The 19313-nt window shown below is 42.9% G+C and overlaps 1 protein-coding gene across 5 annotated transcripts in view; it reads left to right on the forward strand.

Annotated features, from left to right (window-relative positions):
* Positions 1-19313, forward strand: part of ralgapb (Ral GTPase activating protein non-catalytic subunit beta) — a 54968-nt gene that overhangs the window by 32052 nt on the left and 3603 nt on the right. For 3 of the 5 annotated variants that reach the window (XM_079521651.1, XM_079521652.1, XM_079521654.1), the window contains exons 18-29: positions 1587-1735; positions 2356-2543; positions 3255-3358; positions 4095-4250; positions 5922-6131; positions 9245-9403; positions 13915-14080; positions 14969-15091; positions 15869-16008; positions 16254-16362; positions 18394-18472; positions 19034-19182. In XM_079521651.1, the coding sequence (XP_079377777.1) occupies positions 1587-1735; positions 2356-2543; positions 3255-3358; positions 4095-4250; positions 5922-6131; positions 9245-9403; positions 13915-14080; positions 14969-15091; positions 15869-16008; positions 16254-16362; positions 18394-18472; positions 19034-19182 (1732 nt within the window). The remainder of the gene's footprint in view (positions 1-1586; positions 1736-2355; positions 2544-3254; positions 3359-4094; positions 4251-5921; positions 6132-9244; positions 9404-13914; positions 14081-14968; positions 15092-15868; positions 16009-16253; positions 16363-18393; positions 18473-19033; positions 19183-19313) is intronic. The other 2 variants (XM_079521653.1, XM_079521655.1) reach the window with 1 other exon arrangement.

A 19313-nucleotide genomic window follows, 5' to 3' on the forward strand; every position in this document is an offset into this window, starting at 1 on the left:
AATCGCGGATACACATTTTTTTCCAGTGAATGTATGTTTTGTACTTGGCCTACCGAGGTCTGTCAATGTTGTGTGTTGTAGGTGTAACCCTCAGGACCTGAGTATGCTGTGGGGGAAATCATATATTTATGATATATACACTTAACATTATTGGTACTATCTAATAATTATGTATAAGCATTTTTAGTCAAATAGGCTCCCCCCACAATCTTTGGAAACCAATTATAGACAATAGATTATATATTTTAAAAAAGTGTGATACAAGTTTGTCCTGACTCCAGAGATTATGTGTATCGAACCATGTGAATGTTGGTACGACCTGTCCTACAGCCTATAGAGCGTCGCAGTCCCGCCCCCTACCATGGACCAGGAAATTATTCTCCGTTCATTTTCCTCATAGACATTTCAGAAAGTATTTATTTAAAGACGTTTACGCCGCGGACAAAGCCAACTCGAGTCGTGACAAATCATGACAACAAACACAATTTTTGGGGCCGAAAAAATGATTAGAAAGAAGAAAAAAACGGCAGGTTACAACACTTTTTGTTGTTTTTCTTCTTTGTAATTATTTGTTTGGTCCAAAATATTGTTTGTGTTGTCATGAGTTGTCACGACTCGAGTTGGCTTTGTCCGCGGCGTAACCGTCTTTAAATAAATACTTTAAGAAATGTCTATGGGAAAAATGCATTGGGATTCATTTCCTGGTCCATGGTAGGGGGCGGGACTGCGACGCTCTATAGGCCAAAACATTAAAGCAGGCTGGTATAGCACCACCATGAGGCCAAGTTGAATAATGTTAGGTAGAGTGACTTCCTTGTCTTAGAAGTGTGCATGGGAAATGTGGTCCAGCAGTTTACAACATTAGCTCCAGAATCACACACACACACACACACACACACACACACACACACACACACACACACACACACACACACACACACACACACACACACACACACACACACACACACACACACACACAGACGGACAGGCAGATACAGTATAATGTAATAAAAGATATGCACCTGTAGTACTGTAGTACTGTAGTACAGAGGCTCTCAAAGTGGGGTCCAGGCCAGGGACCCTCTGGGTTCCTGGCGGGGTTCCAAATGGACCCTTACAGGTGTGTAACTTTGAGACTCGGTGTACAAATGGAATCAAATTTGGTTCCATTTGTGTACACTCAGAGTTATGGGGCTTGAAATTAAATGAAGAAAAAAGTGGAATGTCCACACACGATAATTCTGCTCCCCGTCTTTTTTTATTTCAACCTATAAATACAACAACGTTTTGCCCCTCTGGGCTTTCTCAAGTTCTTCTTCAACTTGAGAAAGCCCGGAGGGGCGAAACGTTGTTGTATTTATAGGTTGAAATAAAAGAAAACGGGGAGCAGATATATTGTGTGCGGACATTCCACTTTTTTCTTCATTCAGTAATTTTTTGGGTCCAGCACCGTATTCTGAAACTGGGATGTTCATATCGTTGTCCTGCTTTGCCCTTGAAATGAAAACCAGTTTGAGAACCACTGCTGTGGCGTACGTACGGTCCTGGATATGAGAAGTGATCGTTTTGTGTCCCGTCATCAGGACTGTCTGGTGGAGGTGCTGGAGATCGTGGAGCTGGGGATCTCGGGTAGCAAATCTCGACAGGACCAGGAAGTGCGTCATAAAGGGGAGAAGGAGCACAACCCCGCCTCCATGAGGGTGAAGGACGCCGCGGAGGCCACGCTCTCCTGGTGAGACGCCGCCCACATTATGACCTTTACTGGCCAAGAAGGCTCGTTTAACTCTTTAGTCAACAGTTTTATATTTGAAGGACCCCCAATTTGATATGCATTAGGCCAGTGGTTCCCAAAGTGGGGTCCGGGGACCCCCAGGGGTACCTGAGGGAGTTCCAGGGGGGACGCAGCTAAATGATAATTTGGAACCAAATTGACCCTTATGGGTCTGTTACTCAGAGAATGTACAAATGACGGGTCCATTTGGTTCCTCTCAGAGTTAAAATAACATTGATTTTACAATATAAATTGGGGGTCCCAGAGATATAAATGCCATTAAATGCATGTCAAACTGGGGGTCCTTGAAATTAAACTGGTTGAGAATCACTGCTAGAGCCGTAAAAATCTTCTCTTATGGGGGTCCCTGGCATATCCTTTCAAATGGGGGTCTGTGGGCTATTTAGTGTCAATTTGGGGGTCCTAGACATGAACAAGTTTGGGAACCACTGCATTAGGCCACTAACCCAAAGAAATCTGTTATTTTTTTGAAAAAATATTCTTAAAAACATTATTGACCATTTTATTTTAAATAATTGATTAAGTCAATATTGATCAGCTTGATGTCACTGTTGTCCCAGCATCATGCAGGTGCTGGGTGCGTTCCCCTCCCCCAGCGGGACGTCGTCTACCTGCAGCCTGCTCAACGAGGACACCCTCATCGGCTACGCCAGGCTGGGTTCCACCGGGGCCAGTAACTTCCGCTACTTTGTCCTGGACAACTCGGTCATCCTGGCCATGTTGGAGCAGCCGCTGGGCAACGAGCAGAGTGGGTGAACCGACCGATTTGCATCGTAAACGCTGTTTAATAAAGGACAACTTTAGTTTATTTCAACCAAGGTTCTTGTTTTAGGTTGTTATTAGAGAAAGTTAAAGATGAGTGTTAATTATTTTTCATTTGCTGCTTTCTTTAGTTTTAGGGATTTTAGCTGTTTTTGACAGGGGGGCATTCGAGCATGGGGCTAAATATGTCTTTTTTTTACACCATTTTATAGCAATTTATTTTTTTAATTATTTACTATAGTCCTACTAGACCCCAAGAAATGACATCTGGCCACGAAAGATCACGGGATCTACTGAATGTGTCAAACTGACATATTGAGCCTATGACAGTGTGGCTTCCCCCCAGTAGACTACCTGAACATTCAGTAGAACCCGTGATCTTTTGTGGCCAGATGTGATTTCTTGGGGTCTAGTAGGACTATAGTAAATAATAAAAAAAGAAATCGCTATAAAATTGTGTAAAAAAATACATTTATCCCCATGCTTGAATGCCCCCGCCCCCCTGTCAAAATCAGCTAAAATCCCTAAAACGAAAGAAAGCAGCAAATGAAAAATAAGTAACACTCATCTTTTACTTTCTCTAATAACAACCTAAAACAAGAACCTTGGTTGAAATAAACTAAAGTTGTCCTTTAACCCATTACAACCGGGAAAGCATCTGTGTGACCCTCGTCGTGCTGTTTTTCTGTCCTCACAGACCCCAGTCCATCGGTGACGGTTCTGATCCGAGGGACGGCAGGGAGACATGCTTGGACCATGCAACTCTTTCATCAACCCAGAGGGGCTCGGGCCACCCAGAGGGTGAGCTCACTCACTCCACCACTTTTAACCGTCTGCCCGCCGCAAACGAGGAACACGAGGGTGTAAATTAATAAACTAGCCCGCCAAACCCGAGATTCTCGTGTTTGAGCGCTTGTATTCTTTAATCCATTTTTTTATACGATCGTAATGCTAGCTGATGTTGCTAACCGCATCAACACAGTGGGACACTGGCCGCGGCCATTTTGAACATGCGCGCGCATCCACTTCCAGTCTAAGCCCACCATTCACAGCTCTGTATCTCAGAAACGACATTGAAGGGCCGTTTCTGGTGAATACAAGGGTTTTCAACGGGCTGTAGCAGGCGGGCTGACACTCGCGGTCGCCTTTTTCCACCACCGACCGACACAACAACATCCGGGCATGAGACCACACATAGCAGTTTGTCATTGTAACATGCAATTACGGATATTTGGATCTTCAAAGTAAGTGTTACGAGCGATAAAACCTTGGCAGTACGCTATCAAGGGATTAATTAATGCTGGCGGTTAAAGTAATAACACTGGTGTCCCACATGTCCCAAATGTTTTTCACAATTTGTTTTAAAACGTAGAAAATAGCGGGTCTAACAATCTGTTTTTAAATAGCTGAATCCTCAGGTCGTGACACCGTGTTGGCTAGAAGATCCAATCTCATCGTCAAGCAACACAATATTAAACTATCATGAATGGTTGTAAAAGGAAATAACCAAAGTGTGACCTTTCCTTTTCCACCACAGCAGGTGTTTGTTCCCGAGGGCCGGCCGACACCCAACAACTCTGTGGGCATCAAGTACAACATCAAACAGAGGCCTTTCCCCGAGGAGGTGGACAAGATCCCCCTGGTCAAAGCTGACGTCAGCATCCCAGACCTGGACGACATCGTCAACAAGGAGGTGAGAGGACCTCTCGCACACTCATTTACATTTCTTTTTCTTTTTAAAGGTTTTTTTTTTGTTGCTTTCGCCTTTTATTTTATATTTTTTTATGGAGGCTGACAGGAAATGGGGAGAGCGATGGGGGGGAGAAGACATGCAGTAAAGGCCGTCGGGATCTGGAGTCGAACCCGCGGCACACTGCCAGACTGGATTACCAGCCATGGTGCCTGGACCACTGCCCAGGCCCTAATTTCCATTTCTGACCAAGAGTTGTATTGGTTGCGCAACGTGTCGTGCACTGAAAATAGCGAGTTTTTTTCAAACTCATGATTTGTCATCCTGCGATGCGTTGTGAGCTTATTGATCTGCTATTTGTGGTGCGCCACAACTAAGTATAAATCAGGCTTTGGCTCTTTGGGTACTGCTTCTTGGAATTTTACATTGGGCAAAGGTACCTGGTAGGCTGGTACCTGGTAGGTACCTGGTAGGCTGGTACCTGGTAGGCTGGTACCTGGTAGGTACCTGGTAGGCTGGTACCTGGTAGGTACCTGGTAGGCTGGTACCTGGTAGGTACCTGGTAGGCTGGAACCTGGTAGGCTGGTACTTCTTTTCGTATCACCTGTCCTCCCAACGGAGGCTAGCTGTTGGCGAGCTAAGGGCCGATTCATACTCCTATTTTACTGCTGTTTCGGCGCTGTAGTGCCGAAATGATTTCGGCTCGTCAGAAATGTTCAGTAGCACCGAAGAGCCGACTTTAGGACGGTACCCGCCCCCCCGAACCTCAAATGATGTCACATTGTAGGCTCTACAGCGCCGAACCGACTTTTATTCGGCTCTAAAATAGGAGTATGAATCGGCCCTTAGGCGATACCAAAAGGTGACGTGAAACCCTGCAGACTGCTGAGAATCGGCACTAGTGTCATTGCATCATGATGGAAGACCCTGGATACTCTTAACAAACTTTTTAACTAGATTTTGTAAATCTGAAATTAAAGTTATATAAGAATAATAATAATAATGTGAAATTAATCAATACTGTCCAACTGTATGGCCTATTCTTTTTGCCTAAAATATTGTCAGAATGTTTTTGGGTTGTACAGTACATGTGAATTAGATTGTTTTCAGAAAGCATTATCATTAGCAGTACTAGCCCTTACCTGTTGTGAGATATTGCCCCCCCTTGTGGCTGCACGGGGTAGTGCACCCTAGGTGCGTTTTCGCATTTTGAATTCACTAATAAATTCATTATTAATGTATAATTTGTTAAATTGGAAAAAGGGCTTCGTTAAGACCTCCATATTATTATGGTCAATGCCTGTGTGAAAAGTGGGAGCGATTGGTGCAGGCGGTGAGGAGATACGGAAGTGTTTCTGACACACATTCAGACATTGGCTGAATTATAGTATGATGATGATGATGATTTATAGTATGATGATAATGATGATTATAGTATGTGGATGATGATAACTTTAGCATTGTTTAGCACTGTTTATATTTTTAATAGCATGGTTCCTCATAGCAAGCTGTCTAGAAAGAGTCTTGTCTCTCTCTCTGTGTGTCTGTGCTCCTCAGAGCTATTCTCACAAACCTGGACCAACCAGCGGCAGATTTCTTATGCACGCTGCAGATTATACTGTAGCTTATAAGGTTGTTTTTATTCACCATTCAGTGTTGATTGTGCTCCTGCAGCTGGAGTTGCAGCATGAGCGGCTCTGCAGCATGATGGCGAAGCAGATCGAATACGAGAACTCCCTGGAGCGTCACAGTGAAGACCTGTGGAGGTCTAAGCCTTTCCCAGACCCCCAGACTGACTGCAAACCCCCAGCGCCCTCCCAGGAGTTCCAGACTGCACGCCTCTTCCTCTCCCATTTCGGCTTCCTGTCTCTGGAAGCACTGAAGGTCTGCCATTGTATTTCGTTTTACTCTTCTAGCCCATTTTGGGCGGGAACCCCTTTTGGTGTTAGCATTATGTTATGCTTTAGCTATTGAAAAATAGCAGATCTACAAGCTCATAGCGCGCCACCGAGTGGCGCGCTACGAGCTTGTAGGTCTGCTATTTTTGAAGAATCGAAGAACGACTGACAGAAACATAGTGATGTATATTTAGCACCAAGTTACCCAAATTGTGTCTTTAGCAGTGATGGTCGTCGAAGGAAGAAAGGAGTCAAGCAGCAGGTTGTCGTCATCATCTGATCAGTTTTATTGAACAGAATTCACTCAGTTACAAGGCTTTCCACGGGCGGAAGGCCCCGTGAAATACATGAAGTCACATCATAGCTAATTCGTGTGTACTCCCTAGAAGTTTCACTGCGTCAAAGTATTTACTAACTTCTAAGTCCCGCCTCCCTGGAAACTCACAGGCTCTTCCGGTGGAGGGGAGGAGGGACACCTGGCATGCAGCTCATGTAACACTCTATAAGTTTTATACCAAATAGGACTAATTCAATATCTATACTATATATGAAGTATGCCGAACACATGTAATGAAATAGTTCAAACTATATTGTTAACCAGTCTAAATGATTAAGCACAAATACATTGTAGAATTATATCAGTTGGAAGAGGAGAAGCAGAGAGCTTGAAGCTCCCTGCACACACACACACCCACAGCTGTTGGTTTAGCAGTTGGAGATAGGCACTGTCCCTATGATTAGGTCAGAAACAGAACCCCCGACCCCCCTGGGGTGTTTTAGCTGATTGTAAATAACTAAGCAAGATTAGAAACAGCACCCAGACCCCCTGGGGTGCCTGGCAGCATTCTTAACTGTGTTAGTCACCACAGTATCGCATTGTCTCAACTTAGTTCTGTGTCCTGTGCACAGTCGATGCACCTAGCTGTCTATTAAAATATCAACTGATTGATATATACGTGTCCATGTCTATAATATATCCATCAATAGCTTTTTCAGAAAACTGTCATTTTCAAACAGACATTTTTAGAATCTGATCTCAGGTCAAAATGGGCTAGATGTATGTAGCTAGACAGAATCTGATCCATAGAGCGCTCTTCTAGATGTGAGTCCCTAACCTTTAGTAGTATGTTGTAGCTAGACAGAATCTGATCCATAGAGCGCTCTTCTAGATGTGAGGCCCTAACCTTTAGTAGTATGTTGTAGCTATAGACAGAATCTGATCCATAGAGCGCTCTTCTAGATGTGAGGCCCTAACCTTTAGTAGTATGTTGTAGCTATAGACAGAATCTGATTCATAGAGCTCTCTTCTAGACGTGAGGCCCTAACCTTTAGTAGTATGTTGTAGCTATAGACAGAATCTGATCCATAGAGCGCTCTTCTAGACGTGAGGCCCTAACCTTTAGTATTATGTTGTAGCTATAGACAGAATCTGATCCATAGAGCGCTCTTCTAGACGTGAGGCCCTAACCTTTAGTATTATGTTGTAGCTATAGACAGAATCTGATCCATAGAGCGCTCTTCTAGATGTGAGGCCCTAACCTTTAGTAGTATGTTGTAGCTATAGACAGAATCTGATCCATAGAGCGCTCTTCTAGACGTGAGGCCCTAACCTTTAGTATTATGTTGTAGCTATAGACAGAATCTGATCCATAGAGCGCTCTTCTAGATGTGAGGCCCTAACCTTTAGTAGTATGTTGTAGCTATAGACAGAATCTGATCCATAGAGCGCTCTTCTAGACGTGAGGCCCTAACCTTTAGTAGTATGTTGTAGCTATAGACAGAATCTGATTCATAGAGCTCTCTTCTAGACGTGAGGCCCTAACCTTTAGTAGTATGTTGTAGCTATAGACAGAATCTGATCCATAGAGCGCTCTTCTAGACGTGAGGCCCTAACCTTTAGTAGTATGTTGTAGCTATAGACAGAATCTGATCCATAGAGCGCTCTTCTAGACGTGAGGCCCTAACCTTTAGTAGTATGTTGTAGCTATAGACAGAATCTGATCCATAGAGCGCTCTTCTAGACGTGAGGCCCTAACCTTTAGTAGTATGTTGTAGCTATAGACAGAATCTGATCCATAGAGCGCTCTTCTAGACGTGAGGCCCTAACCTTTAGTAGTATGTACTGTAGCTAGACAGAATCTGATCCATAGAGCGCTCTTCTAGACGTGAGGCCCTAACCTTTAGTAGTATGTACTGTAGCTAGACAGAATCTGATCCATAGAGCGCATTTACAAGCCATTTTGACTGTTGACAATATTTGTTTTTGTACATTTTAAAGTTAATTTCATGTTTGAAGTCATTGGACTTGATCGTTAAAATCAAGATACTTTGATTTTAACTAAGTTATATATTTTTGCTGTATGTCCAAAACAGCTACTTAACATGACATGGGAAAAAGAACCTTCCAATGGATCCAATGTTGTCATTTAGTCAAAAGCTCTTGTTATTACCACTTGCCATTCCTAATCTGGGCATGTCATGAGCCAAAACTCAAGTAGCAGCTCTATAGACGAATCCAGAAACGGGTCTCATGGTCGCAGCTTACGTACATACTAAGCATTTAAAGTATGAGGTATAAAGTACAGCAGCCTTGTGTTCATAAAACAGAAATATTGGGTAAGACTGACGTTATGTATCTTGCAGGACCTTTCACTGCTTTGTCTCAACCATTACTGTATGACTCTGGTCTCATCCACCGCTGTGGATGAGACCACCGTTTTTTTGGAATGTTGCCACTACTGTTGGAGCAGCCATAAACAACACAGGGCATCTTTGTAATGTTAGTGTTAGTAAAAAGCAGGTAAAGGGGTAACGTTTGAGCAGACTAACATCAGTCACTCTACCATTCAATGTAGTAGAAGACGTGCGGGTTTACCCCGCAGCTACGTCAGCTCCGCCTACAGGAAATACGTAAAGCTGCGACCATGAGACCCGTTTCTGGATTCGTCTACACGCTCACAACACGTTGCGATGCGACACTGGTTAAAAGACATACAACAGTGAATGATATGGTTTCTGCCTGACGGTGAGAATATGGTGATTTGAATCGATGTAGGAATTTCTGTTTTTATAACCGCGTTATTACGTATGCATCTACAGGAGCCCAACAACAGTCGTCTACCTCCTCATCTGATTGGCCTGGACTCATCGGTGTCGGGTTTCTTTGATGATGTCAGCTACCTGGACCTGCTGCCGTGCAGGCCGTTTGACACCGTCTTCATCTTCTACGTCAGGGCTGGCCAGAAAAGCAGCCACGAGGTTTGAATGACATGGTTAACCCATTCTGGGCGGGAACCCCTGTTGGTGTTTTAAGCATTGTTATACTTTAGCTATTGAAAAATAGCAGATCTACAAGCTCATATGAGCTTGTAGGTCTGCTATTTTTGAAAAATCGTGAAAATGTGGCGCAAATCTTTGAATATACATTCTTTCAGAGCGAGCGATTTTAACTCAAATCTTTGCTTCTGGGGGGTTCCTGGAATAACATTATTTTCAGATGGGGGTCGGTGGCCGATAACATATCATTTTTGGGTTCCTTGACATGAAATATTGAGCAACACTGATATAGAAACATGAGGTATTTCAGAAAACTGTCAGGATTTAGAAGACTTTTTTTTTTAATTTCGACGTCGGGCCTAAATGGGTTGTTGCTGTTGGGCAGAAACCTGCTTTATCTTGTGTAAATTAGCGCCCTACCTGATCACACTGCAGCGTCACACCAAAGCATCAAAAGTAGCAGATCCACAAACTCAAAACGTGGCACAAAGCCACATGTTTTGAGCTTGTTGATCGGCTACTTTTGCCGTTTTTTGAATTTGAATCCTGAAAATTAACAGTTTTGGACATGAGGTTTCTACTCGACAGAGATAATTTGTAGAATCGGACTCAGGCCTTAACCCATTTTGGGCGGGAACCCCTTTTGGTGTTTTAAACATTGTTATAATTTAGCTATTGAAAAATAGCGGATGTACAAGCTCGTAGCGCGCCACCGAGTGGCGCGCTACAAGCTTGTAGGTCTGCTATTTTTGAAGAATCGTGAAAAGTGACATGAAAGTGTTTGAGAACGACTGACATAGAAAAACAGCTTTTTCAAGAAAACAGTCAGGATTTAGAAGACATTTGCAGAATCGTTCCCAGGTCAAAATGGGTTAATGGGTTGTCGGTGCACAACACTATGGATTGATAAAAAAATTAGGTTAATTTCAATGCTTTAGTTTTCACTCAACCACATGAAGCAACTGATGTGGATAATAGATGAATCACCCTATAAACTCATTAGTTGCTGCTGCTCTCTGCCAATTCATAAACCACATACATAACCACATACTACGTACATGTTGGTTGATTTGTGTGCATTCATGGCGATTGGATTCATTCCAGAAGAACAAGCCACACACAACTATTGAAAATACTACTGGAATGCACATTCTACAACTTGAAGAAATAATTCCCCAGTGTTAGAAATGTGGCAAACTTGAAGGCGAACTGGAATGTGGTGGGAATGTGATTGCATCTCAAACACAGATGGCAAACAGGCATTCAATTGTCAGCTGTGTGGTTGTTTTGGAATTGCTTGATATCTTGTTACTACCAGTGGTTTAGATTGTTTAGATTGTTCCAGTGTTGCTACAGTAGCTGTCAGGCATGTACCAGGATGTCCATTTCTAAACATGTATGGTTAACCCATTTTGACCTGAGATCAGGTTCTAAAAATATCTTCTACATCCTGACAGTTTTCTGAAAAAAGTTATGTTTCTATGTCAGTCGTTCTTCGATTTTTCAAAAATAGCAGACCTACAAGCTCATAGCGCGCCGTGGCGTGCTATGAGCTTGTAGGTCTGCTATTTTTCAATAGCTAAAGCATAACATAATGCTAACACCAAAAGGGGTTCCCGCCCAAAATGGGTTAATGTAGCATCTCATATTAAAGTGTTTTTTTTAATTAGATTTGTTAATACATATTTTTAAAAATAAATTACAAAATGGTCACGCTGCCTCATGCAGATGGGGATGGGCCTCATGGCTCGGCAAAGCTACTTTATACTAGTACTTTATGCACACACTATCCAACACAGAGGCTAATTTTATACCCTAAGAACATATGTTAAACTTTTAATTTTGCATTAGTATTTAACCCATTTTGGGTGGGAACCCCTTTTGGTGTTAGCATTATGTTATGCTTTAGCTATTGAAAAATAGCAGATCTACAAGCTCATAGCGCTACGAGGTCTGCTACGAGGTCTGCTATTTTTGAAAATTAGAAGAACGACTGACATAGAAACATAGCTTTTTCAGAAAACTGTCAGGATGTAGAAGACATTTTTAGAATCTGATCTCAGGTCAAAATGGGTTAAAATAAACCGTTTACTGCTTGATAAGAGTGATAAGACCTGTTTATAGAGGATATTTTGCATGTATATGAAGACAGGTTTGCCTTGCGATTTATTTATTTTTACTTGCCCTTTAGCAGTGGTGGAAAGTAACTAAGTCATTTTACTTAAGTACTGTACCTAAGTACACTTTTGAGGTATTTGTACTTTACTTGAGTATTTCCAATTTCCAGTACTTACTTACTTACTTCTACTCCACTACATCTCAGAGACAAAATTTGTACTTTTACTCCACTACAATTATTTGAAAACTTTAGTTACTGGTAGTTACTTTGGAGATTTCAATTTTGATTAGAAAACATACATTAACCACTTCAACCCTACATACATTTCGGCCATTTGAAAATAGCCGATCTACAAGCTCACAATTAGAGTTCTCAACGGGCCTGAAAATTAAGGCCCGGCCCTACCCTACCCTAACTGGGTCGGCCCGAGGCCCGGCCCGACCCTAACAATTACCATAATGTCAGGCCCGAAAACCCGAAAAAGCCCGAGTGAAAAAAAAGAGAAAAAAAAGGAAAAAGAAAAATGCCACTATATGGCTGCGGCGCCGTGGATTATTGAGACGACCGTGTCAGAGAACGCACTTATAGTCTAGTCGCCGAAATAAAGGATTTATGTAACTCACGTCAATTGGCTGATAATGTTCCATTTTCAACATTCTAATGGTTTCCAGAAATTTCCAGGGGTGAGTAAACATCTTCTGAATCAAAGTAGCAGCGATCCTCTGAAGTGACGCAGTCCAATAGGCTACTGGCAATATTATGACAATTGTCAATTTGGCTATAATCTACTAGGTTACTGTATAGTTTACATTAATCATTGCCTCTCAAACCCACATACCACGCGTAATGTGCGTTGCCTAACCAAAAGAACAGACATACAAACCATCAACATGCCGCTCGATGGCGTATAGAGTCTGTCGACAGCTTGCAGATCTTTTATTTTGGGCAGTGGGCACACAACGAGGCGCGCTGCGCTACGATGGGGAAATTAAATAGCTGTAGGCTACAGCACGCTGCGATACGATTTGTAAACCAAATAGCTGTAGCCTATACAGTGTGACTGTAACATTGCTTGGTCATCATGTAACTATATTACGTGCAGGCGCTTTCATAGTTATATGGAGCATTTACCGTTGATTAGGTAGCCTAATTTAGTTTATTCACCCAGCTGGGTTCAACGAGACAGCAGTGTCTCGTTAAGCCCCGACGTTTCCAAAACGAGCTATTGCGGATAAATCGATGGTCTTATAAAATATTTAAGCATATGGCAAGTTGACTTAAGTTATATAGTTGATGCTGAGCAGTAAGCAGCTCATTTGGTTGGCAAACCAGAGGCCAGCCAGCGGTAGCAAGTTCAACAACCACCGTTCTATTCTGTCATTTTGGTGCGCTGCTGCCTGCTGCTGATCATCGCCGCCTCCTCCTTCAGTCACATATAGTATAATAGCCTAAAAACTGTAAAAGTTAATCGCCAACATTCACCAGCTCAGCCCTCTTCATATTAAATAAATACATTACACAAACAGAATTGTTATTTTTGTTATAATAAAATTATTAAAAAAAAAAGAAAATCACAGAGCCCGAGGCTCGGCCCGGCCCGACTAATTATCGTGCATTTTGGGCCCGGCCCCACCCGAAAATGTCGGGCCGGGTCGGGCCGGGCCGGGTTCGGGCAGAGATTGAGAACTCTACTCACAATGCGTCGCAACGCGACGCATTGTGAGCTTGTAGATCGGCTATTTTCAATAGATTTTGTACACATTTTGAACTTGTGAAATGGCACATTCTGCACAATGACTACTTTTACTTTTAGTACTTTAAGTACATTTTTACTTTTGTACTTTTACTCAAGTACATTTTCAATTCCGTACTTTTACTTGTAACGAAGTAGTTCTAAATTGCAGTATTGGTACTTTTACTGAAGTAAAAACAATTGAGTACTTTTTCCACCACTGCCCTTTAGTGTGGTTTGAAACCCACTGGGTTAGGGAACAGACTGAGGCCTCACTCAGACCTTTACTACATTGCTGTATGCTTGTTGGATGAATGTTGTGTAGTGTCCCAATGCATTTCCAATGGAAGTCACATGGTTTGTAGTCCACATTTTGGACTACAAGCTGTTGTATGGCTTTCGGCTGTGTTTCGACTGCGCCCCTCCCCCTCATACAACACAAATGTTGTGTCAAACCATGTGACTCCCATTGGAAATGCATTGGGGCGGCCATGACACTACACAACATTCATCCAACAAGCATACAGCAATGCATTAAAGGTCTGAGTGAGGCCTTCCAGTACACGGTCCTGCTCTTAAGCCACTCTACAGAATGTTTGAACGAGTTTAGATGAGTATCACATCTGTCTTGGTTCTGCTCAGATTCTGAGGAATGTGGAGTCGTCATCTAGTGTTCAGCCACACTTCCTGGAGTTCCTGCTGTCCCTGGGCTGGCCCGTGGATGTGGGACGCCACCCCGGCTGGACGGGACATCTGGACACCAGTTGGTCCCTCAACTCCTGCTCGGACAACGATGTACAACAGAAGGGTAAGTCATGAAGCCAATGGCAGCACATAATAGAGCACCGAAGTCCTGACGTCACTGTCAGTAGAGGGCGTCAGTCCCTAGGTTCGTGTACTTTTTATTTGCATTGTAATCTCCATAGGGGGATTTTAGATCGCCTCATATAAGAACTGTGTTTGAAAAATAAACCGATCACCCCGGCCTTTTCACTCATATGGATATGAAGCATCAACTGAATAAGCGTTAGAAACGATTCAAACAACCCAGAGACTACATTTCCGGGTAGGCAGGGTGGCTGCATCTGCCCGTCGCACAACAGAAACTGAATGTTAATTACGTTTATTTTTATTTTTATTTCATTGATATTTATTCGTGGTTAGTACGAGTCGAGTCACCACCAGCTGAGCTTACGTCAACGAGGAATCTCAGGAACGCAATGTGTTGACAGCTGGGCATGACGTATATTAGCAGCGACATTGCCTTCATATGTAGTTTCAAGGCTTTTGCGGCCACATTAATTCCATTTTCTCCAGAAACTGGCTGTATCAAATATGAATGGACATCATTAACGACGCACAGCCACATCCCCTGACAAAGGTCGGGGTGGTCGGTTTATCTTTCAAACAGTTCTTATATGAAGCGACCTAAAATCGCCCTATGGAGATTTCACTGCAAATAAAAACATACATGAACCTGTGTATAGGCGCCCTCTACTGAAAGTGACGTCAGACTTCGGTGCTCTATGGGTGCGTTATACTTTTACCCATAATGTTTTGGTAATATGAAATGACAAAAATAATTGCCCATCTACAAGAGCTTGTAGATCTGCTATTTTCAGTGCATGGCATCAGGCATTAGCCCTGATATCTCAAATAAACATGGACTTTGTTTGAATGAACTTGACTTCCACAGAGGAAGCAACGACTCCAGAGGACACTGGAGGTTCGGTGTTTAATGGAGAAAAGAAGGTTCTCTACTACGCTGACGCTCTGACTGAGATCGCCTTTGTCGTTCCATCGTTGACTGAGAATTCTGGTCAGTGTTTGAGTTGTATATGCAGAGGACAATTTATAGAGGTATTGAGTTGTATATGCAGAGGACAATTTATAGAAGTATTGAGTTGTATATGCAGAGGACAATTCATAGAAGTATTGAGTTGTATATGCAGAGGACCATTTATAGAAGTATTGAGTTGTATATGCAGAGGACAATTTATAGAAGTATTGAGTTGTATATGCAGAGGACAATTTATAGAAGTATTGAGTTGTATATGCAGAGGACAATTTATAGAAGTATTGAGTTGTATATGCAGAGGACAATTTATAGAAGTATTGAGTTGTATATGCAGAGGACAATTTATAGAAGTATTGAGTTGTATATGCAGAGGACAATTTATAGAAGTATTGAGTTGTATATGCAGAGGACAATTTATAGAAGTATTGAGTTGTATATGCAGAGGACAATTCATAGAAGTATTGAGTTGTATATGCAGAGGACAATTCATAGAAGTATTGAGTTGTATATGCAGAGGACAATTTATAGAAGTATTGAGTTGTATAATTGAGATAATTATTATGAAAATAGGCGATCTACAAGCTCACAATATCTTGCCTAGCGAGGCGTTGTGAGCTTGTAGATCGCCCATTTAAAAAAAGTTCACCTCTTAGGTAATATTTGACAATTTGTGTAGATACCCTGTATACACTTACTGTAAGTTCAGGGACTCCACCCCCCCCCCACCCCCACCCCCCCTCCCAAAAAACCCAAACCACTGGACAAGGGTTCTACAACGTCTTCTGGTGCTTTTTCCAGAAGAGTCTTCGATACACAGCGATTCGACGGTGGAGGTGGATAATATGAACACGGATCTCATGCCCAGTTTGTTGAAACAACCCAACCTCACACTGGAGCTGTTCCCCAACCACTCGGACAACCTGGAGTCTTCCAAAAAGGTATTGGTCTACAACGGGGGTCTTCCAACGTTTTTTCAGGCCAAGTACCCCTTAGCTGAGAGAGAGATGAAGCAGGGACCCCCCTACTACATATTATACAATTGTGTTGCAGATTAAACTTTTTTAAAGATTTCATAGATAGCTTCATAGACGGTACTGTCACCACCAGTGTTGAGTAAGTTCATGTTTATTTACAAATACATTGTTTTCTATTTCTATTCCATCTACTCTGCTCTCATGTGTAGCTGAGTCCTCTGGTGAAGGCCAAGAGGTCTTCCACAGGAAAGTCCTTCCCCCCGTTGGGTCCTGAGACCAAAGTGTTTGTGGTCTGGGTGGAGCGATTTGATGACATCGGTAAAGTGTGTGTGTGTGTGTGTGTGTGTGTGTGTGTGTGTGTGTGTGTGTGTGTGTGTGTGTGTGTGTGTGTGTGTGTGTGTGTGTGTGTGTGTGTGTGTGTGTGTGTGTGTGTGTGTGTGTGTGTGTGTGTGTGTGTGTGTGTGTGTGTGTGTGTGTGTGTGTGTGTGTGTACTGTATTGTGAAAAACAATTAGACTATGATGACTTGAATTGATTAAAGGTGGTGTAAATGATTTATTTTATGTTCAAATAAGAGCTGGAGAGACAGTAATCATTGCATAGAATGTTTGGTCCCTATACAATTTATCTTTTTGTTTTAAAGGTATATTTCACTTTCAGATGAAATAAATATATATGAAGAAATAAATGAAAAATGTAATGGAAAAATCATGGCCATTGCACGCATTAGAAGCTCCTCCTAGGCCTGGGCCGTGGCTCAGCGGTCCAGGCACCTTGGCTGGTAATCCAGTCTGGTAGTGTGCCGTGGGTTTGACTCTCCCAATCCTTTACTGCGTGTCACCCCCCCATCTCTCTCCCCATTTCCCGTCAGCCCACTTTGTATACACTGACACCACGCTAGACAGGAACGCCCAAAAACGTCACATCCGGTTTTAGCCTGGGGTATGGCTGCCAATGCAACTTGGTCCAATCCTTAATCACATTCACATACGAACAAACATCTATGCCGATGCTATTTAACTTGCGGAGGTAGCGTGCCTTGTCCACGGGCAACAGATCTTTCAACGTATGGCATTGCAAATACGTTTGATAATCGCTACTCTGCTCAATATTGTTTTGAAAATGGCGCAAATTGCATTGCAGTGAACGAGCGCAAATCACAACTTCCCCCGGTTGTGGGCGGAGTCACAGTTTGAGGCGCTGTTTACGCGCCGTGGTGTCAGTGTGTCTATCCCACGCTCCTTCTAATGCGTGTGGAGGCGATGATTTAACATTCACCGCCACCAGGGGGCGCCAAAAGTCCAGTTAAAAAAAAAAGTCTAAAAAAAAAACTAAACTAAAAAACTTTTTTTTACCATGTTAAAAAACACGAAAAACACGTCCTTGGCGCTCCAGGACATCATGAAAAAGAAGTTAAATAAGTCCTCGGCGACCATTGAGTTAATGGATTGCATTTTTCTATGTGCCTACTCAAAGCGCTTTACAATGGTCCATTCATTCATACATTGGGAGGTGAAGCAGCGAACAGTCGACGCCAGCGTCCTCACTTCCCACATTCACACACCAATGGTGGTCTGCGACCACTGGAGGCAATGTGGGGTTCAGTGTCTTGCCCAAGGACACTTCGACATGTGGACAGGAGGAGCTGGGATTCGAACCGCCGACCCACGGATTATTGGACGACCTGCTCTACCTTCTGATCCACAGCCACCCAAAATTATTACTTTTTTTTAATATACCGTGTATTTTTTATTTGAAAGTGAAATATCCCTTTAACCAAATATATCATTTATAGTGGTTGCAACATTATTTTATATTTGGCCATTTACAAAATAGGACCTAAATAGGACCCTTAACCCATTTTGGGCGGGAACCCCTTTTGGTGTTAGCATTATGTTATGCTTTAGCTGTTGAAAAATAGCAGATCTACAAGCTCATAGCGCGCCACCGAGTGGTGCGCTACGAGCTTGCAGGTCTGCTATTTTTGAAAAATCGAAGAACCACTGACATAGAAACATAGCTTTTTCAGAAAACTGTCAGGATGTAGAAGACATTCAAAATGGGTTAAGGTGGTTGCACACCGGCCACGTTTTTCGGAAAACCGATGGAGAAACGCCGCTAAAAATCCAAATTCGCATCCGATTCGCGCCCAGTGTGTGGAGGCCTTAAGTCTTGTTTACTGGTATGTGCATGTGTACAAGAGATGTTTGGTCATGGGCATTCTGTTGTGCATGCATCATGCTTCTCTGCATGCATGTATGTATTTTATGTTATTTTGTACATAATGTGTACTGTATGTATGTAAAATATATGTTTTATTGTTTTCTAATGATGTTATTTGTGTTTACAGAAAACTTTCCACTGTCTGATCTGCTGGCGGAAACCAACACAGGCTTGGAGGCCAGCCTGAGCAACAGCTCCACCTACAGGTACAGTGACAGACCAACAGGCAACCAAAGGCCAACGATAGTGTCGGACAAGAAAATGGCATTCACTAGAGTTGTTCGCTACTGGTATCAGGTTCTCGGGCTGATACCAACCTTAAGTACTCGTATTCGGAACCGGCCCCGATACTCTGACCCGAGTACCAAAACATCCATTCTAAAACGGTTAGTCCCAATACTTGATTCTGATTGGCTGGTTACCGGCACGTGAGCGGTGTAAATTTCACCGATAACCCACACCTTCAATCACTTTATATCATTCGCACCTGATTCCGCATCTCTGTAGCTGTACTGGGGAAGGGGAGCGCTTGATTATCTTACAAACCCATGCCGTGCAGGCGTCTAACCACCGCCCGGCTCATATGACTGTGAATGTGTGGCTCCAGGCAGCCCCGTAAAGACATCAAGCGCTATTCTATATGCCCGATGATCGATACAGCAATCTGCGAGATTGGCTCTGGGAAAAGAGTACTGTTGTGCTCTCCATTGATCAAGGCAAAGTAGTTGATCAAAATGCAATGAATTGGATTGGTCTGGTTGTTCCAGGTCAGGGTTGCTGGAGAAGGATGTTCCTCTGATCTTCATCCACCCCCTGAGGACAGGCCTGTTCAGGGTGAGACTTCATGGAGCCGTGGGCAAGTTCAGCATGGTCATCCCACTGGTGGATGGCATGGTGGTTAGCCGCAGGGCACTAGGTAACGGCCATCTTTATCTCTTTTTAAAAAATGGGTCCGGTTCCTCAATGGAACCGGACCAAGACAATAATAAGAACGAGGAAACAAGGAAATACCTGTATTTAAACAAGTGTAACATTTTTAAACCATTC

Source organism: Electrona antarctica (assembly GCF_951216825.1).
Source record: "Electrona antarctica genome assembly, chromosome: 2".
In the NCBI taxonomy this organism is placed as follows: domain Eukaryota; kingdom Metazoa; phylum Chordata; class Actinopteri; order Myctophiformes; family Myctophidae; genus Electrona; species Electrona antarctica.